The sequence below is a fragment of the Myxine glutinosa genome, chromosome 6, assembly GCF_964187855.1.
Source record: "Myxine glutinosa chromosome 6, kmMyxGlut1.1, whole genome shotgun sequence".
Classification (NCBI taxonomy): Eukaryota; Metazoa; Chordata; class Myxini; order Myxiniformes; family Myxinidae; genus Myxine; species Myxine glutinosa.
In genome coordinates, this window is record NC_136266.1 from 186,629,244 (window position 1) to 186,652,197 (window position 22,954).

General features: G+C 42.4%; 1 protein-coding gene across 2 annotated transcripts in view; it reads right to left on the bottom strand.

The window, feature by feature from the left end:
* The window catches only part of LOC137429045 (tetratricopeptide repeat protein 7B), a 164,739-nt gene that overhangs the window by 115,995 nt on the left and 25,790 nt on the right, over positions 1-22,954 (bottom strand). The window contains exon 1 of one of the 2 annotated variants that reach the window (XM_068119059.2): positions 2,867-3,540. The exons of the other annotated variant lie outside the window; for it this stretch is intronic. Coding sequence (XP_067975160.2) covers positions 2,867-2,984 — 118 coding nt within the window. The 5' untranslated portion in view covers positions 2,985-3,540. Of the gene's footprint in view, positions 1-2,866; positions 3,541-22,954 lie in introns of those variants that run through there. 2 annotated transcript variants of the gene reach the window in all.

The window sequence follows — 22,954 nt, forward strand, 5'->3', positions numbered from 1 at the left end:
CCAAAAGCACCGCAAAGGGCCGAGCACCGCTCCAAGCACCACGAAGATGACGAACCAACGACCACCAGTCAGGAACGCAGGGAAGAGCACGAATAAATCCAGGCAAGAGTCCAGCACAGAGCTGAGAGCGAGCTTCAAGCACGAGGGGAGCGAGTACGAATAACCCCAGGAAAGAACAGAAAGGGAAATGGAAGAGAGACAAAACGCCAGCGAGCCAGCAGTTTTATCACTTGCCCTGTGGTGTTACTCGCCCCTCCCCCTGGCCAATAAACAGTCCTCCTGGGCGTGGCTCCCAGCCTTGCTCGATGCTTGGTCGCCCATGGTAGCGTACTGCGCAGCTGCTGCCTGCTTGTGTTCCAAAGTCTTATTGTAAGGGAGGGGAATTATTTAATGTGTGCACGAAAGGACCTATCTAAGTGTCTATATGAGAATGCGTTGCCATAAGGGACACAGGTTCGGCGACAGGGTGAACGACAAACGAAGGAATATTACCCATAATCCCTGTAATAATTAGCATGCCCAGCCCCCCTCACGGCGGGGACACAAATACAGCATATACCGACAAGCCGGGCTAAACATAGAACTTATTACAAGGTAGATTCCCCATCGCGACAGACGAAGCATGATACCTATTCAGATCTACCAGGCTCGATATATCACTCTACCCAAATTCATAACAATACGTTTTGTTTAACATCCCCTCTCCCCAAAACAATAAATGAAAAAGAAAGTAGGCCCCGTCAGAGAATTTATTTTGATTTATCTCGGAATTAGAGGAGAAAAACATCATTTAAGAATAAGAATGAAAGCTTTAATGCAGTAAAACAGAAAAAAAAATTCCCCAAAAAATTCCCAAAATTAATTCCTGGATCTGGAATAATATCCTGAGCTTCACCAAAAACGAATCAATTCTTCCTTATCCCAAGGGCAATCATCTCACCAACTTTCATCCAAATTCGTTCGGAACTTTTACAGATATCTTGTTCACGAACACACACACACACACACACACACACACACACACACACACACACACACACACACACACACACACACACACACACACACACACACACACACACACACACACACACACACACACAATCGAATGCATTACTCCCTAGCGGGAGTAAAAATCGATGGGTGACTGTCGAGTTACCTTTCACAATGTGTGAACCATTTCACCTTCACTTCCTCCTTTTCATTCATTTCGGTTTATTGAAGTAATTAAACAATGGACAAGGCAGTTTGAAGACTGAAATTTGTCGTTTACAATAATAAAAGTATTTCATAAAACTTACAAATGTATATAAAAATAATAATAATCATATAAAATTACTTTAATCAAAATATCAAAATAAGTATATGGAATAAACAAACATACACAATCAAACAGCAATAAAAATATATAACAAATTCCACCAACAAAATAACATAAAATAGCAGAAAACTTAAGAAGATCAACAAACTTGTTGCACAGGTTGTGTGTGCGTGACAGGAAGAATCGATTCAATTTTGGTGAAGATCCGGATCTGGATCCAGATAGGATACTTTTTTAAGTGATTCTTCACCATTGAGTGATATGGCCAACCAGGCAGAGGTTTGCGCTCTACTGAGTGCCGTTCTAGTTAAAGTTGAGGTCAAGTTTCATCAGAATTGCCTGTGTAGTTTCTGCGAAGAAAGCAAATACCTATTTTGGGGGGCAACCGCCCCGTAGATCCCCAAAGGGACAGATTTTTAAATGCCGTGAACAAACTTTAGTCACAATACAATCGATATAGTTTGTGCCAAATTTGGTAGCGATCCCATCAGCGGTTTCGGAGAAGTTTCAAGTGTTTATGGACTGACGGACTGCACGCCATCGCATAAGCTCCCCTGAACTTCGTTCCAGGTGAGCGAAAAATCGTTACATGTTTCATGCGATCATCGTTTCATGCGTTACATGTTCCCCGATGTTGTTTGCACATCTAAAGTTTCATGAAATAAAAACATAGGGGCAATACCCCTGGGCGCTCACCTGGTAGAATAAACAGTATACTGCACTGACTAAGGGTAATTTAAACCAATTTCAATGGTTGCAGGAAGACAGGGCAGCAGGTACAATCAAACTAACATAATCATAAGACTTTAAATTAACAAAAAATACCTATTTTGGGGGGCAACCCCCCTCCCCAACCACATATACCTCCTAAGACCCCAATTTTTCTAATGCCTTGAACAAGCATTGGTACATCATGGGTGATGAAGGTTGTGGTGAAGTTTCATCAAAATTACGTGTGCAGTTTCTGAGAAGAAAGCTAATACCTATTTTGGGGGGCAACCCCTCCCCCACTCGTAGACCCCTGAAGGGCACGGTGGGGGCGCACGGTGGGGGTGCACGGTGTGGGTGCACGGTGTGGGTGCACGGTGGGGGTGCACGGTGTGGGTGCACGGTGTGGGGCGCACGGTGGGGGCGCACGGTGGGGGCGAACGGTGGGGGCGCACGGTGGGGGCGCACGGTGGGGGGTGCACGGTGGGGGTGCACGGTGTGCGTGCACGGTGGGGGCGGACTGTGTGGGCGCACGGTGGGGGTGCACTGTGTGGGCGCACGGTGGGGGTGCACTGTGTGGGCGCATGGTGGGGGTGCACTGTGTGGGCGCACGGTGGGGGCGCACGGTGGGGGTGCAGGGTGGGGGTGCAGGGTGGGGTGCACGGTGGGGGTGCACGGTGGGGGTGCACGGTGGGGGTGCACTGTGTGGGCGCACGGTGGGGGTGCACTGTGTGGGCGCACGGTGGGGGTGCACTGTGTGGGCGCACGGTGTGGGCGCAAGGTGGGGGTGCACGTTGTGGGTGCACGGTGGGGGTGCACGGTGTGGGTGCTTCGTACCGCTACCGACGACCTTGTTGAACTGTTTCACCATGTCGATAATTTTCTCCCACTGGCTCTCAATCCGACATCGCTCGATGTCCGCCTCGAAACGAGCTCCCTGACGTCTTCCTGCCATGACCCGGACCAGGACCAGGACCAGGGCGGACGCAACTACTCACCGCCTATTCTCCTTTAACATTTCAACACGACATTAGACCGCTTCGTGTACACCACTCTACTGCACTGCACTGTACTCTCCTGCAATGCAATGTACTGTACTCTACTAATAACTAAATACACGGTCATTCACAACACGTTTAAAGTTCTGCATTCGTGACCGTCGTCTGAAGTGAAGTGCAGTCACAAAACGTCACGTGAACCATATTACCACCTTCTCACTATCAGGTCTTTGACCAAGACCAAAATTAACATAAGCTCTTTTGACGTCACTTTGGGACTGACTCGGAACGACTTACTTCCGACCTTACTACAAGAACCTCTTCTTGCCGTGCAAGCACAACTTCCGGCTCACGGGCAACACTTCCGGGCGCGATTTTTCTTTCCCTCCATATTCAGCAAAACAAAGGTAAAGAATCTCGACAAACCGGTCCCAGGAGTTAGCTTGGTGTTAGCGTTTAGCTTTTTGAGGGCAATCGCCAGTTCGGGATTGTTCGCTTCGCTTCCGTGAAGCCCATGCGAGAAAAAGGGGTGGAGCGACATGCAGAAGACCATCTATTTATTACGTAAGCAAAGTTGAAGGAAATACGGACTCCGCCACTGCATCATCGCACCAGGTACGTACCGCCAGGCTCTAATATACCTTTCCATGCGAAACACACCCCCACTGTAACCATGCACCCCTCACCTCACCCCCACAATCCCACCAAACCCACCCCATCCAAATGCCCCCCTCTTCCCAAACAACCAATATGTGTGTCAATAGCATTCGCAACCAAAATTTGTCACTAACATCGATAACCAAAATGTGTCACTAGCATTTGCAACCAAAGTTTGTCACTAGCATTTGCAACCAAAGTTTCTCAATAACATTCACAACCAAAATGTGTGTCAATAGCATTCGCAACCAAAATTTGTCACTAACATCTGTAACCAAAATTTGTCACCAGCATTTGCAACCAAAGTTTGTCACTAACATTTGCAACCAAAATTTGTCACTAACATTTACAACCAAAATTTATCACTAACATTTGCAACCAAAATTTGTCACTATCATTTACAACCAAAATTTGTCACTAGCATTTGCAACCAAAGTTTCTCAATAGCATTCGCCACCAAAGTTTCTCAATAGCATTCGCAACCAAAATTTGTGTCTATAGCATTTGCAACCAAAGTTTGTCACTAACATTTACAACCAAAATTTGTCACTAGCATTTGCAACCAAAGTTTCTCAATAGCATTCGCCACCAAAGTTTCTCAATAGCATTCGCAACCAAAATTTGTGTCTATAGCATTTGCAACCAAAGTTTGTCAACAGCATTTGCAACCAAAATTTGTCACTAACATTTACAACCAAAATTTGTCACTAACATTTACAACCAAAATTTATCACTAACATTTGCAACCAAAATTTGTCACAAGCATTTGCAACCAAAGTTTCTCAATAGCATTCGCAACCAAAATTTGTGTCCATAGCATTTGCAACCAAAATTTGGCACTAACATTTGCAACCAAAATTTGTCACCAGGATTTTCAACCAAAATTTGTCACCAGGATTTACAACCAAAATTTGTCACAAGCATTTGCAACCCAAATTTGTGTCCATAGCATTTGCAATCAAAATTTGTCACCAACATTTGCAACCAAAATTTGTCACTAACATTTGCGACCAATATTTGTCACTAGCATTTACAACAAATTTTGTCACTAGAATTTGCGACAAAAATATGTGTCCATGGCATTTGCAACCAAAATTTGTCACTAACATTTACAACCAAAATTTGTCACCAGGATTTGCAACCAAAATTTGTCACCAGGATTTGCAACCAAAATTTGTCACCAGGATTTGCAACCAAAATTTGTCACTAACATTTACAACCAAAATTTGTCACAAGCATTTGCAACCCAAATTTGTGTCCATAGCATTTGCAATCAAAATTTGTCACCAACATTTGCAACCAAAATTTGTCACTAACATTTGCGACCAATATTTGTCACTAGCATTTACAACAAATTTTGTCACTAGAATTTGCGACAAAAATATGTGTCCATGGCATTTGCAACCAAAATTTGTCACTAACATTTACAACCAAAATTTGTCACTAACATTTGCAACCAAAATTTATCACTAACATTTACAACCAAAATTTGTCACTAACATTTGCGACCAATATTTATCACTAACATTTGCAACCAAAATTTGTCACTAGCATTTGCGACCAAAATATGTGTCCATAGTATTTGCAACCAAAATTTGTCACTAACATTTACAACCAAAATTTATCACTAACATTTGCAACCAAAATTTGTCACTAACATTTACAACCAAAATTTATCACTAACATTTGCAACCAAAATTTGTCACTAACATTTACAACCAAAATTTGTCACTAGCATTTGCAACCAAAGTTTCTCAATAGCATTCGCCACCAAAGTTTCTCAATCGCATTCGCAACCAAAATTTGTGTCTATAGCATTTGCAACCAAAGTTTGTCAACAGCATTTGCAACCAAAATTTGTCACTAACATTTACAACCAAAATTTGTCACTAACATTTACAACCAAAATTTGTCACAAGCATTTGCAACCAAAGTTTCTCAATAGCATTCGCCACCAAAGTTTCTCAATAGCATTCGCAACCAAAATTTGTGTCTATAGCATTTGCAACCAAAGTTTGTCAACAGCATTTGCAACCAAAATTTGTCACTAACATTTACAACCAAAATTTGTCACTAACATTTACAACCAAAATTTATCACTAACATTTGCAACCAAAATTTGTCACAAGCATTTGCAACCAAAGTTTCTCAATAGCATTCGCAACCAAAATTTGTGTCCATAGCATTTGCAACCAAAATTTGGCACTAACATTTGCAACCAAAATTTGTCACCAGGATTTGCAACCAAAATTTGTCACCAGGATTTGCAACCAAAATTTGTCACTAGCATTTGCAATCAAAATTTATCACTAACATTTGCAACCAAAATTTGTCATTAGCATTTGCAACCAAAATTTGTCACTAACATTTGCAACCAAAATTTGTCACTGGCATTTGCAACCAAAGTTTGTCAATAGCAATCACAACCAAAATTTGTGTTCATAGCATTTGCAACCAAAATTTGTCACTAACATTTGCAAGCAAAATTTATCACTAACATTTGCAACCAAAATTTGTCACTAACATTTGCAACCAAAATTTATCACTAACATTTACAACCAAAATTTGTCACTAACATTTGCGACCAATATTTATCACTAACATTTGCAACCAAAATTTGTCACTAGCATTTGCGACCAAAATATGTGTCCATAGTATTTGCAACCAAAATTTGTCACTAACATTTACAACCAAAATTTGTCACTGGCATTTGCAACCAAAATTTGTGTCCATAGCATTTGCAACCAAAATTTGTCACAAACATTTACAACCAAAATTTGTCACTAGCATTTTCAACCAAAATTTGTGTTCATAGCATTTGCAACCAAAATTTGTCACCAACATTTGCAACCAAAATTTGTCACTAATATTTGTGACCAATATTTGTCACTAGCATTTACAACAAAAATTTGTCACTAGCATTTGCGACCAAAATATGTGTCCATAACATTTGCGACCAATATTTATCACTAGCATTTACAACCAAAATTTGTCACTATCATTTGCGACCAAAATATGTGTCCATTGCATTTGCAACATTTGCAACTTGCATTTGCATTTGCATTTGCATTTGCAACATTTGCAACCAAAATTTGTCACTAACATTTACAACCAAAATTTGTCACGAGCATTTGCAACCCAAATTTGTGTCCATAGCATTTGCAATCAAAATTTGTCACCAACATTTGCAACCAAAATTTGTCACTAATATTTGTGACCAATATTTGTCACTAGCATTTACAACAAAAATTTATCACTAACATTTGCAACCAAAATTTGTCACAAGCATTTGCAACCAAAGTTTCTCAATAGCATTCGCAACCAAAATTTGTGTCCATAGCATTTGCAACCAAAATTTGGCACTCACATTTGCAACCAAAATTTGTCACCAGGATTTGCAACCAAAATTTGTCACCAGGATTTGCAACCAAAATTTGTCACTAGCATTTGCAATCAAAATTTATCACTAACATTTGCAACCAAAATTTGTCATTAGCATTTGCAACCAAAATTTGTCACTAACATTTGCAACCAAAATTTGTCACTGGCATTTGCAACCAAAGTTTGTCAATAGCAATCACAACCAAAATTTGTGTTCATAGCATTCGCAACCAAAATTTGTCACTAACATTTGCAAGCAAAATTTATCACTAACATTTGCAACCAAAATTTGTCACTAACATTTGCAACCAAAATTTATCACTAACATTTACAACCAAAATTTGTCACTAACATTTGCGACCAATATTTATCACTAACATTTGCAACCAAAATTTGTCACTAGCATTTGCGACCAAAATATGTGTCCATAGTATTTGCAACCAAAATTTGTCACTAACATTTACAACCAAAATTTGTCACTGGCATTTGCAACCAAAATTTGTGTCCATAGCATTTGCAACCAAAATTTATCACTAACATTTGCAACCAAAATTTATCACTAACATTTACAACCAAAATTTATCACTAACATTTACAACCAAAATTTGTCACTAACATTTGCGACCAATATTTATCACTAACATTTGCAACCAAAATTTGTCACTAGCATTTGCGACCAAAATATGTGTCCATAGTATTTGCAACCAAAATTTGTCACTAACATTTACAACCAAAATTTGTCACTGGCATTTGCAACCAAAATTTGTCACAAACATTTACAACCAAAATTTGTCACTAGCATTTTCAACCAAAATTTGTGTCCATAGCATTTGCAACCAAAATTTGTCACCAACATTTGCAACCAAAATTTGTCACTAATATTTGTGACCAATATTTGTCACTAGCATTTACAACAAAAATTTGTCACTAGCATTTGCGACCAAAATATGTGTCCATAACATTTGCGACCAATATTTATCACTAGCATTTACAACCAAAATTTGTCACTATCATTTGCGACCAAAATATGTGTCCATTGCATTTGCAACATTTGCAACTTGCATTTGCATTTGCATTTGCATTTGCAACATTTGCAACCAAAATTTGTCACTAACATTTACAACCAAAATTTGTCACGAGCATTTGCAACCCAAATTTGTGTCCATAGCATTTGCAATCAAAATTTGTCACCAACATTTGCAACCAAAATTTGTCACTAATATTTGTGACCAATATTTGTCACTAGCATTTACAACAAAAATTTGTCACTATCATTTGCGACCAAAATATGTGTCCATTGCATTTGCAACATTTGCATTTGCAACATTTGCAACCAAAATTTGTCACTAACATTTACAACCAAAATTTGTCACGAGCATTTGCGACCAAAATATGTGTCCATAACATTTGCGACCAATATTTATCACTAGCATTTACAACCAAAATTTGTCACTATCATTTGCGACCAAAATATGTGTCCATTGCATTTGCAACATTTGCAACTTGCATTTGCATTTGCATTTGCATTTGCAACATTTGCAACCAAAATTTGTCACTAACATTTACAACCAAAATTTGTCACGAGCATTTGCAACCCAAATTTGTGTCCATAGCATTTGCAATCAAAATTTGTCACCAACATTTGCAACCAAAATTTGTCACTAACATTTGCGACCAATATTTGTCACTAGCATTTACAACAAATTTTGTCACTAGAATTTGCGACAAAAATATGTGTCCATGGCATTTGCAACCAAAATTTGTCACCAACATTTACAACCAAAATTTGTCACTAACATTTACAACCAAAATTTATCACTAACATTTGCAACCAACGTTTCTCAATAGCATTCACAACCAAAATTTGTGTCCATAGCATCTGCAACCAAAATTTGTCACTAACATCTGCAACCAAAATTTGTCACTAACATGTTCGACCAATATTTGTCACTACCATGTGCGACCAATATATGTCACTAGCATTTGCAACCAAAAAATTGTCACTAACATTTACAACCAAAATCTGTGTCCATAGCATTCGCAACCAAAATTTGTGTCCATAGCATTTGCAACCAAAATTTGTCACTAACATCTGTAACCAAAATTTGTTACTAACAGTTGCTACAAGAAGTCGTCACTAACATTTGCAACCAAAATTTGTCACTGACATTTGCAACCAAAATTTGTCACTAACGTTTGCAACCAAAATTTGTGTCAATAGCATTTCATATACCCTTGTGAGATTTTTGTTTAGTGTAGGACCTGGTACCTTTTTTGGTGTGCAGACCCCTTGCAAACGGCAAGAACTTTCGTGGACCAGCACGTTCGACTATGATTGCGACCTGATAGCACAACTATTATACTATTATAGTGACACAACTATTATAATGACACAACTATTAAAGTGCCAAAATTACAGGACGAGTACGGTGATTCTCAGTCACAGCGCGTGAGGTCAGTTGGTGGTGCGGAGAGGTTAAAGTTACCTTTTTGCCCATAGACCCCCACTGCAATAACTTCATAGGCCCTCGGGGGTCTGTGAATCACAGGTTAGAACCACCGTTCAAGATCAAATCCTCATGAAGAAGTCATAAAATGCAGAGCCTAGCCACATTTGGAGACGGTGATGCCGAACGACCACCTGCAATGTTGGACAGGTTACTACTGTTCGACCACATATATTATTATTATACCTTTTGCTGAATTTGAAACTGCCCTTGAGCCTACATAAGATTCCTGATGTGTGCAAACATTCTGTAAAGAGTGTGTTTCTAAATTTCACTTTGTTTTTCATCGTTATCGATATCTTGAAGAAAAGTCGTTATCAATACTGCACAATCTTGCTGTATTATTGACAAATCTTTGGGAGTAATTTCGATCAAAGTCTTATTCTTTGTTCCTGGTCATACTCAGCATGTTTCTGAGTTAGGAGATCGTGGATGGAGGGAATATACTGTATGAATGGAATGAGAACGTTTCGAATTCTTTCCGACCATGAACAGTTACTTTGATACTTTGGTGATCATTCGAGACCTTCACGGACTTGAAAAGTCGCTATGAATACATTCTTGGAACCGTTTTGTTCTCTGGTTCCCCTTTGTATTTTTTGGCTGCGCAGAAAGGTTTCTATCTGTGATTACCGATTACTCTTTTGTTGCCAGGCTGAATTAAAATGTGCGGGGGGTTCGGAGCATGGCCGCACTCTTTATCCGCGTCTCTGTAAAGGCGTGAATGCCCAATTACACTGGCACAAGGGGACTTACACGGCCTGAAAAAGACTTTAAGCACAGTCATAATAGGAAGAATAATTTTTTGTGACAATCTGGTAAACGTGCAGGTCCGATGAAAGACGCAGGTGTGCAGGCATTAGGCATTAAAACGGATCTTTCGAGGCTTAGAAAACACTTTACATTGAGACAGCTTATTACAGACTAAAGATGACCCTGCCCAATAGAAACTATGACGACCACCGGACAGGTCCAGTGACCATAAGTTGTCCGAGAATTTGCCTCATGGAATTTTTGAAGATATTTGTGATTTTAGAATGAGGATAGAGTTTGAAGATGGTAGTCCATGTCAAGGAAGCTGGTTGTGGGATTTGGGAAGGTTTTCAGTGTTAACAAATATGGTGGACAGTCCGCATGTGCCACCAACAAGTGCATGATTTCACGAGTATGAAAAACATGTAAAGCCCCATCCACGTCCATTTGTATTCAGACGTCTTCTTCTTCTTCTTCCATGTACTCAAAATAACGAAAACAGTTTTAAAAAATACAAAATGAAAATTGATGATTTTATGCAGCCTTGACCTTTGAGCTTTAGATCTACAAAAATAATCAGCTTCTAGCTTTTGATTGATTAACTAATTCCGTGACGAAATGTGCAAATTCTTAAAATATCAGGTCAATTGAATGAAATTTGACGATTTTATGCAACCTTGACCTGTGACCTTTTGATCTAAAAAAAAACCAATTGACTCCTACCTTTTGATTAGTGAACCAATTCAGTGACCCGATATGAAAATTCTTTAAATTTCAGGTCAATCGGGTGGAAATTGGTGATTTTACGCAACCTTGACCTTTGACCTTTTGATCTAAAAACAATTGGCTTGTAGTTTTTGATTGGTGAACCAACCGATTCAGTGCCCCAATATGCAAATTTTTCTAATTTCAGGTCAATCGGATGAAAGTTGACGATTTTATGTGATGCTGACCTTTGAACTTATTAATTTGCTTTCTCCATATTGTCATAATAAAGCTTTGTTGAAAATTTGATGACAAAACTCAAATGGTAAATTAAATTTCAGGTCAATTTGATGAAAATTGGTGATTTTATGTGATGCTGACTTTTGACCGTTTGACAAAATTATTAATTTGCCTTCTCTATATTCTCATAATAAGGCTTTGATGAAAATTTGATGATAATAGGTCAAATGGTAAAAACGTTACGGCCCGGACAGACAGACACGCACACACACACACACACACACACACACACACACACGCACACGCACATGCACGCACAGGCTCTTGGCCAAGCTGCACAGTGGGTCATGGGGGGAGGGGCCTTCAGTATAATGGGGGGAGGTGAAGAAGACTTGTAGGGAAATGACAGAACATCTTGTGTTGATTAAAAGAAGAAAAATATCCCAAGCAAAGAGTCACAGGCCTCCTACAGGGGAAACCCTATGCCTGTGCAGTCACTCCGAGCAGCAGGAAAGTGCGCTGTAAAAAATAATGACTGCACCTTCTCAAGCGAGGAAAAACATCACCTTGCGAAGAGACATGATTATGTACCAAAACAAGAAGCTGAGAAGGTGCTACCTGTCTCACCACCATCAAAGACAATGCTCTAGAGGAGAAAACAACAAACGGAAACCTGGAGTGTTGAGGAAAAGGAGATAATCCTCCAATGCAAAATGTATCCCATACATGAGGCAGGGGGAGTAAAGGTAAGGGTGAACGGTTCAGGAACCAGCTGAAAAAAACGAAACTGGCTACGTGGGTGGAGACAGTCCCCTTGATAAATTTGATAAGATATTTTCAACAATTAAAAGATATCTTGATAAAGACAAAATAGAAGAGATTACATCTAGGGCAAGGCAACACGTGGAAAGAGAGATTAGAGTGAGGGGAGCTAAGTGCTCGCTTGAAGGTGAAGACAGATATGGCAGGAATTTGGCCGAGATGGCACAAGAGGAAATTTTGGCTGTGCAACGAGATGGGAGACCAAATCCCGACCTAGAGCTGGACCAAAGGTGACAAAGAGTGTGGCAAGAGGAAAGAATGACGGTGTCCCCATGAAAGAGGGGCAAGACTGGTCCAGAGACAAAGACCAGGTGACTCAGGCACAAATGGATGGAAAAATAATGGAAAAAGTGGATGGTGATGGGCAGAAAGATAAAGGAGAGGAGCACAATGAGGGAGAGGAGGATGGGGAAGATGATGAAGAGCAGCATACACTGGAAGAAGAGTTAGCCAACAAAATAGAAGAGATGAAATTGATAAAACTCAGAGAAAGACCAAAACTTTATCTCAAAGAAAACAATAAACGGACAAAAATCATAGTGTAGCGAACCAACCATTAAAATTCGAAAAATGATTTCAAAATCATCCACCTTGAAGGAAATCCAAGCCGTCTGTTTTGCAGCGGCACTATTCATTCAAGAAAAAGTAACGGGCAAACAACACCAGAAGAAGAAAAAAACAGGCCCTACAAAGAGAAACCAAATTTCAACTTGGAGACAGATTAGAGACACAAAGACAGCAACTGCGGAAGGAAGTAGCACAAATACAACAGTTCAGGAAAGGAAACAGACACCCAAAACTAAAAAAGAGAATCCAAAGAATAAAAAACAAACACAAAATCGAAGACAAAGACGAAAAGTGCTTGGGTGCTGAAAACAAACTCAAAACAAGTCCAGATACATTCATAGCACACCACCCCCATGCCAAATAAATAACATATCCTCCAGCGTGCGACATTGCCGTGCAGCACATAGAGACAGTATTGGGAGGGAGAGATGTACAATAATTGCTTGATTAATTGTGTAATTAAATAAATAAAAATAATAAAATAATTATTCTCTTAATCAATTGGAGAATAGCAGACCTACAGGTATTTTCTACAGGTCGCACAAGATCTGCCTGCAACCCTCTTATGGTTAAACTGCCCAAATCAAGACTCTCTGCTCACCTTCACTCCTTCATTCCTCTTTTCTCCCGCCTCTGGAACAAACTCCGTCACTCTCTTCAATCCCACTCCTCCCTCCAGGTCTTTAAAACAGCTGTTCACCACCATCTCTTATCTTCCCCCATTCAATTCCTTGATCTACCCCCGCTAATTTCACCCCAGATCCACTTTTTTGAAATACCAACTTCTTTCCTGGAAGTCCTTGCAGTGTCCTTGTGTTTTATACTTCTCTCACCCCCCCCCCCCTTCCCACGCCTCCTCCGCCCAAGCCCTCTCCCTCCCACAGATCTCCCGATGTCCCTGCTCCCCAATGTTGTGTTTGTGCTTCCTCTTCTCTCCACATCTTGTCTACCGCTACCCTTATTATAGGTTTTGTGTGTCTGTTTGATTTTTTGTGTGATAAATGTTAGCTCTTTCACGAGCCTCAATCGTGTATACAAAAAAAATAAAAAATAAAAAAAATACCTTGACCACCAGTGTTTCATCCGAAGCTGTAACCTTTTAGAAAAATTAACTGAATAATCAAATAGTCAAAAAATCAAATAAATAATTGATTAATTGATTAATCAATAAATAATTAATCGAAGGATTGATTAATCAATAAGTCAAAAATATCTTTCAGAGCCAAATCACTTGGTCACTGTCATGTCCGAATATTAGCTTCCTAGCTCAAAATGTGCCTGAGATATTGCCCAGATGAGAAAGAAAATAAATAAATGATTAATAATTAAAATAAACAAATAAAAGTCGTAAAATAATTAATTTCTTAATCAATTGGTGAATAGAATATCTAAACCACCACCATTTCACCCGAATCTGTAACTTAAAAAAATTAATCAAGCCATTAATCGAATAATTAAATAATTAATCGCTGAATTGATTATTCAGTAAATCAAAAATAGCCTTTACAGCCAAATTACTTGGTCATTGTCATGTCCAAATATCATCTTCCTAACACAAAAGGAGCCTGAGATATTGTCCAGGTGAGAAAGGAAATAAATAAGTATTTAATTAATTGCGAATAAATAAGTAATTAATTAATTAATTAATCAATCAAAAAACAAAAAATACCGTCTTTGCCAAAGCACGCACTCACCATTGTGCTGAAATTTTAGCTTCCTAGCTCAAAGGATGGCTGAGATATCACCCAGAGAAACGAACAAACAAGAAAGAAAGAAAGAAAGCAAGAAACCGGAGTGAAAACTGGGTACTCCCTTTCAGCGCGCGTCATCACCGGGCCCCCCTCCAGTGCCCGGCGATGACGTCATGCAGCGCCTGGGGATGGAATAGGAAAGGAGCGGTGTACAATAATTGGACAGAGTGGGGTAAGACAAAGAAGGCTCATGGGAATGGCTAAGAAGAGGTCAGTTCAACTGGGACGGTGAACAAATCATAATAAATGCCCAAGATCAAGGACACCACACCAATGGATTTAAAAAACATGGTGGAAGTAAGTGTAGATGAGTGTAGATTCTGAAAGACACAAACATAAAGTCCAAGTCACCTGCTCTCGGGATGCAAAAAACTATTATCAGAACAACTTTACACACAACAGCACAACAAAGTATGCAAATTGATTCATTGGGATATCTGCAAAGATGTAAACATCCCAGAACCAGAAAACTCATGGAAACACAAACCAAAGGTAATCATTGAAAATGAGGACGTCATGCTCACGTACGACCTGATGATTCCATTGAGCGTGAACATAGAAAACAAAGCATTGCGTCCGGACATTGTACTCAGGAACAAAAATAAAAAGACACTATTGCTGATTGAGATATCAGTATCCAGCGATTTTGGCCTAAACAACGCAGAAATCAAGAAAATGAACAAATACCTGGACCTCAAAAATGAGGTCAAGAGATCTTGGAAGCTGAAGATCATCGAAATTTTACCAGTGATAATTGGAGCAATTGGAGTGATGAACTGAGATTTTAAAAACCATCCCCGGGAATACTACCACACATGAACTACAACTGGAGGCAATCCGAGGTTCGGTGACGATCGTGAAAAGAGAACTTGGATCAAAACTCTGAAAAGGTTGAACAGTTTGGTCCGTGAACCGTGACCCCTTACCGGAGAGGAGGTGGATACTTTGGGTCCTGGGAGGACTCCGTTCCACCTCCTGAAACCAGCAAATGGAGATGACAACTAACGACACACACATACATAAACACACGGTCACACACACATGCACACACAGGAGTGAAGATAGGGCCATGAACGGGACACGTGGTACGAAACTGGTGGGTGAAGGGAGCGAAGTGCTGCTGAAGTTTGGGCCGTGAACGAGGTGTAACTTCAGTGTAACTCAAGTCCGTGAGTCATTTGCAGGAAGTTGGAAAACAGGTAGCCACCAGGCAGGAAGGCATCTTCACACTCTCGATGAAGCCTTCCTCTCGAAGTTCCGCAACAAAGAGGTCATCTTACCCATTAGTGAAGTGTTGGGCAAAATGATTGGTTTGCAAGCAGATAAAAACCACGTTGAGACTACTGCCATTGGTTGGGGGAATAAACGGAACAAAGTTCATCATTGAAAGTACAAACAAATTGGTTACGATGAAAAGTACATGCAGGCCAATCACTTTGCCACCGCAGACATGTCGGTGGTCTCTCTGTTTAATTGTACAACCGAATTTCTGGTTTTGCACCCTCTGCCCTTTCCATCATTTGACCGCCACCACACAGGTTTCTTTTAGGGTGCATGTGGTCCACCTTCAACCCCCTTCAGGTGAGACTCCCAAAATCCAGGATGGCTCCTCATCTCCACTCATTCGTTCCTCTTTTTTCCTGCCTGTGGCATCAAGTTTCACATCCTCTTCAATCTCATTGTTCCCTCCAGGTCTTCAAGACAGCTACCTGTTCACCACCATCTCAGATCGTCCCCAATCCAAAACCATTATCTTTTTTACCCTCGTTAACCCCTCCCCAAGCCCACCTCCTTCCAAGTTTCCTCTTTTCCCCTTCTGAGAGTTTGCTTCCCCTATCTATCTTGTCCATCACCTCCGGCCTCCCCTACCGCTCATTCTTACTCGCCCTCTCCTCTCTCTTCCCCTCTTGTCTCCCACTACCTGTTACCTCTTACACGAGCCTTGACTTAGTACACAAAAAATACCTTGTTGTCTTTCTCTTCTGTCGATTTTGTCCTTCAATCCTGCTGTTGGCATTTCCCTCTTCTCTTTCTGCTGTACCTTTTGAACTGTTATGTCCTTGTCCATTCTGTGTTTTGCTCTTCCACGAGCCTTCACTTTGTACACAAAAAACATATACAGGTTGTGCCTCATCGTCTGTGAATTGTTGCACATTTTTGTAAATGTGCATTTCCGAATACTGTATACTGTATATATATATATTGTATATGCAGTCGTGGCCAAAAATATTGTCACCTTTTTTTTTCTTTTTTTTTTTGTACACAAGATCGAGGCCCGTGAAAGAGCTAACATTAATCACAAAAAAGTCAAACCGACACATAAAACACAAAATAAGGGGAGCGGTAGACAAGATGGGGAGAGAGGGGGAAGGACACAAACACAACATTTGAGAGCAGGGACATCGAGAGAACTGTGGGAGGGAGAGGGCTTGGGGGGAGGTGGGAGAGGTACAAAACATATGAACACAGCAAGGACTTCCAGGAAAGAGGTTGGAATTTCAAAAAAAGTGTATCTGGGGTGAATTAGTGGGGGTAGAAAAGATCAAGGTTTTGGATGGGGGAAGATAAGAGATGGTGGTGAACAGCTGTTTTAAAGACCTGGAGGGAGGAGTGGGATTGAAGGGAGTGGGGGAGTTTGTTCCAGAGGCGGGAGAAAAGGGGAATGAAAGAGTGAAGGTGAGCAGAGAGCCGAGATTTCGGCAGTTTAACCATAAGAGGGTTGCAGGCAGATCTTGTGCGACCTGTAGGAATATTTGGGGGACAGAGCACAGAGAGAGCTGGGGGAGCAAGGCCGGAGAGGAGTCGGTAGAAGACAGAAAGACCACCTACCTGCCTGCGGTGAGTGAGTGAAAGGCCCTCGGAGTTATAGTGGGGGGGCCAATGTAGCAGATTGAAATGCCCGGTGAAATTGCTTGTTAATTTTTGGACACTGGTTGGGCTGTCTTTAGGGATGATATAAGTTCTAGAAAAAATATGTCTCCAATTGTTTCAAGTTCTTTATGGCGGCCATTTTGGATTTTCAAAATGGCGGATGTCGAAAACGTAAAATTCCATTATCTTGGCTTCTAAATGACCTAGAGTTTCGATTCTGGTGTCCAGTTGTACATTTTTGGGGATAGAGAATTGAATGAAACCTTCTTTAATAACCTACAAGGGATAAAAATAGGTTTTTATGGCACAGCCGAACCAGTGTCCAAAATCTAACTTAATGCACATCTATCTTAATTGTTATTTGTTATTTGTATGTTCCAGATTCGTGACCCTGAGCTATGATGGAGCCAAAAAGCAAGAAAACCAAGAAAGAAACTGATTTCACACTTTGCATTCAGTGCCAGGATCCCCAAGGTGCACTAGTGACTGAGCCAGCACTGGGCTCATATGCAAAGTTTCTCCAGTTCATCCAGGAGAGGGCACGATATGGTGATGCCGACTTCAAACAGATCAGCGAACGATTAAGCTGTTTCACTGCCACTGACTTGAGGAACAATAAAGCAAAGTGGCACCGGGCATGTTATGGATCTACATGCAACACTGCTCACCTGGAGCGTGCTAGAGTTCGCCACCAGAAAGCCTGCGAACATGGCGACACCCAGCATCTTCATAAGAGGTGTGGACGTCCTTCTTCTGCACCTGCCGCTGCAAGTACCTCAGGTTCTACGCAAGACGAGACTCTTCGCTTCACACGTTCATCATCAACTCCATTCAACAGAGACCTTTGTTTCTTCTGTCAAGAGGTCACTAAGGAAAGTGTACATGTTGTATGCACGTTCAACGCAGGTAAACAGCTGAAGAAAGCTGTTGAAGAAGGCAGCAACCACAAGTGGAAAGTTCAGCTGAGTGCTGCCATCAGTGCACATGATGCTCATGCGATCGACGTCAAGTATCATCTCCCATGCTGGGTGCAGAATGTCCAACGTGCTCCCAAGAGTGGGACATCAAGTGATGACAAAGAACACATACTGCAAGAAACTAATGTTATCAAAATAGTCGCAGACATTGAGTTTGTCAGCCTTGTTCGCTCTCTACTCCAAGCTGGTGCAATTCTCAACATGTCTGACCTGAAGTCGGTTTACTCCAGGATTCTTGACAATAATGGTGTGCACAATGTCCCATCACCTACTACCCAAGGCATGAAGGAGAAAATCAACTCTCACATTGATGACGTTCACTTCATGAAACCAAAACGTCGAAACGAGTCAGACTGTGTATTCTCCACTGCCGTGCGTGATGCAGCTGTCGAAGATGCAATGACGAAGACAAATGAAAAAAACATCGAACAACTGTTTGAGAGTGCCTCTGTTCTCCGCAGTGCCATTGCTTGTCAGAACAAGCACCCATGGCAATTTGAAGGAGAAATGAACACTGATGATGCTGAAAAGCATGTACCCAAAGTACTCTATGCTTTCCTCCGCTGGCTACTGGAAGGACCAGCCACGAGCATTGAGCCAGAGACTATGCGCTCAGCCACTATTCATCGAGATGTTATAACCATCAGTCAGAACATCATGTACGGCTACAAGTCAAAACGCCAAGTCACGTACAAGCCCAAAGAGCCAGATGCACCATTCCGCCATCGCTTAGAATGGCCACAGCAGCTTGCCGTTGCCATTGTAGTCCATCAGTCCACCAGAAACAAGAAGCTTCTGGATTTCCTGCATGGGTTCGGTCTGTCTGTTGATTATAGTCGGATCTTGCGATTGGAGACACAGCTGGCCAACTCAGTCATAGAGTCTACGACAGAACAGGGTGTATACTTTCCAAGAACCATGCGCATAGGGACGTTTGTCTTCTTTGCAGTGGACAACAGTGACTTCAATGAAGACACACCTGATGGGAAGCGGACACTCCATGCTACAGCCTGGGCACTCTACCAACGACGGGAACATGCACCCTCCACAGATGAACATAGAACACTGACACTACATGACCGAAAGGCCAGACACCGCTCACTCAAGGTTCTGACTGCTCCAGACTTTGTTCCTTGCCAAGCACCAAACAAACAATCTGCCACAGGTACCACGTATAGCTTCAAGACACGGTCAAACCCAGATGTCACCAAGCCGTACTCTGCGACGGACACAGTGTGGCTACTTTCACGCACAATCATGCGAACAGCTGAAGCTGAGGACGTACAAGACGACATCATCCCACCAGATGACCAGCTGCAAGCTGCAGAACCCCAGCATGCTGACCCTGTTGGGTCACTCGTCCACGATCCAAAACAACCACCTGGCAGTAGGATCAAGCATCACGATATCCCAACTTGGACAGCCTACAACTCACTGCTCTCCTCTTCGAAGCCTCTGACAGAGGTCAACGCCCTGCCATTGGTAGCAGCACCAGCCCATGAATGGCAAACACTGATAACAGTCTTGAAACAGACACAGCAAATCAACTGCATGGTCATGGGTCCCGATAGGAAGACAGTGATCACCTTAGACATGGCCCTGTATGAGCGAGCCAAACAGCTGGAGATGACCAGAGATGACTGCAAAGGCAAGTGGGTACTGCGACTAGGGGAGATGCACACTGTGATGGCTGCACTGAGGGCTGCTGGGAATGCCATAGAGGACAGTGGTCTTGACGAGGCTTGGTCTGAGGCTGATATCTATGGCCCAACAACGACCAGACAAATACTGGAAGCCAAGCACATGAAGAGGGCTTTGGAGGCCCACATCACCACTGTCCAAGCCCTCTTCGACCTCTATGTGGACGAATTCTTCCAAGAGCATCCCCATCTGAGGGGCCCATGTACCCAGTCAGCACAACAGGTTGCCCAGAGCTGTCATCTACACAACCGAGAGGAGATGACAAGCGCGCAGAACAACATGCTAGCTGTCCTCGAGTCAAACGAAGTCCTGGAGGCCATGGCAAAGTTTGATGAGAGGAAAGAAGCCAAGAGTCCACTGTTCAAGTTTGTGCGACGCTACATGCGGATGATAATGCTGATATACACATTCATCCGTGCCACCCGTGATGGACAATTTGAGCTTCACCTGTCTTCACTGGATGAGATGTGCATATACTTCTTTGCACATGACAAACAGAAATATGCCAGGCTGACTCCCCGGTACCTTGCAGAGATGAAGGCCCTGAAGATGACAGATCCAGGGATCTACCAAGAGTTCATGGATGGGAACTTCAGTGTCCATAAGAATGAAATCCCCTTCTGTGCTGTAGGTGTGGACCATGCACTGGAGCACATCAACAGGATCATGAAGGTGACAGGGGGTATTGTGGGCATTACCCAGAATGCCAGTGCCCACGAAAGGTTCTTTCTGACAGCACCAGAGCTGAGTAGGCTTGCTGAAGAAGCCCGTCAGATGGCTGGCTCACAATCAGCTACACGCAAGGAGCACCACGACCTATCAACCACAGTCTGGGCTCGGCAGGAAGACAGCATTCGTCGACTGAAGAATGTGATCAGAGAGTCCATGAATCCCATGACGCATGAGGGTGAAGACCTGACGACTATCATCACCAAGGTGGTGATGCCAGCTGAAGTACAGAAGGATGTCTGCAACCAAGATGAGATTGGTCAGAAAGCGTATAACACGTTTGTTGCAGAGCGCATCAACACAAATGAAATCAACCTTTGGGCCAGAATGGGAAAGGTCAAACTGAAGATGTGGAAGAGTGCCAGGAAAGCTGTGAAGCACAAACTGGCAGACAAGGTTGTAGAGCTGAAAGACGACAGGTCACTGTTTGCGCGCATGCTGATCGTGGCCCGCTCACGACCAGAGATCAACTTGAAGGATGCCATAGGTCAATATGAATTCACCGCGCTTCCACGAACCCTCTTTGCAATGGCTGGGACACTACTACCATGCACAGACAAAAGCAAGCTCATGGGCATCCTAGAAGATCTACCCAAGAAGTCAACTGGCACTGGTCAGCAGCCAGACGACGACAATCCTGAACATACTCCACCCCCTCCCAAGAAGGTGACTGTCATAGACGGCATGGCATTAGTGCAAGCAATGGGTAAGCCACAATGGGTCAAAACATGTGCCCAGTGGGCTGGCCATTTCAATGCAACACTGGACTGCAAGACCAACGGGTATGATGAAGTCCACCTCGTGTTTGACCGATATGATCTGCCAAATTCACTGAAAGAGGCCACACGGGAGAGGCGCCAAGGTGGCAAGCCGCCCACTGCTTACCACGTTCAAGACAGCACCCCGATTGGGAAACTGACAGCAAAACAGTTCCTGTCGCACACCAACACCAAAGATGAGCTAACTGTCTATCTGGCAAAGAAAGCTCTGTGTCACTTTGAGGGGACTACCAAGGTCTTCATCGTCACTTCAAGGCAGGATGTCTTCTCCAACTGCATGGATGTACAGCATCTCCGTAGCTCCCAGGAGGAGGCTGATACGAGGATCTTTCTTCACAGTCTAGATGCCGTCCGAAGAGGTGCAACACAGCTGTACATTCAGTCACCTGATACTGATGTATTCATCCTAGCACTCCACCGGTACCATGAACTATGCAAAGACACATACTTCATCACGGGTGTGGGGAACAAGAAGAGGCAAATCTCACTGGAACCAATAGTACATGAACTTGGTGTCAGGAAGGCTGCAGCCCTACCAGGATTCCATGCATTCACGGGAGCAGACCAGACTGGTCGGTTTGCCGGCAAGGGAAAGCTCACATGTTGGCAAGCCCTCAATAGGTGCTCTGTTGAGGTGGTATCTGCGTTTCATGACCTTGGGGCCTCTGAGGAGCTGAGAGCTGACACAGAAAGTGACATTGAGGCATTTGTATGCCAGCTGTATGAGCCTCGTACTACAGTTGTGGATGTGGGCAAGCTGAGGTGGAGGCTGTTTACCAAGAAACAGCTAGAGGCACAGACGCTGCCACGAACACGGGGAGCTTTACATGAAGCCATTGCTCGTGCACATTTCCAGGCCATGGTGTGGCATCAGGCTGATGTACCGGACCCCCAGCTTCCACAACCAACAGAACATGGATGGAGAGCAGAAGGAGATCAGCTGGTGCCCATCACAACCAAGGACCCTCCAGCCCCAGCTGCCATCACACATCTAATCAAATGTAACTGCAAGAAGACCCAATGCATGTCTCACTGCTCATGCAGGTCTCAGCATCTCAACTGTTCTGAGATGTGTATGTGTGGGGCAGATGAAGAGGTGTGTGGTAACACGGGTCAGGAGCGCCCCATGGGAATCGATAACACTGATGATGAGGAGGATGGAGATCCTTCAATGTAACAATGAACACTGCCAACTAAAAATATTGCACAAAGACATTATAAGTGTACATTTGAACACTAAAGTCCAGCCTTTATGTGATTTAGAAGTGAAAATGATGGAAAAAAATATATATATATGTGTTGGCATAAGTGCGTGAAAATCCAAGATGGCTGCCATAAGAACCCTTTTGATCATATGTAGGTGTATAAATGTGTGTTTATTGGATTAAGTATCCGCAAATATGTACATTTGGACACCAAAATTAACACTCTAGGTCATTTAGAAGCCAAGATAATGACAATTTCGGTTTTCAACAAACGCCATTTTG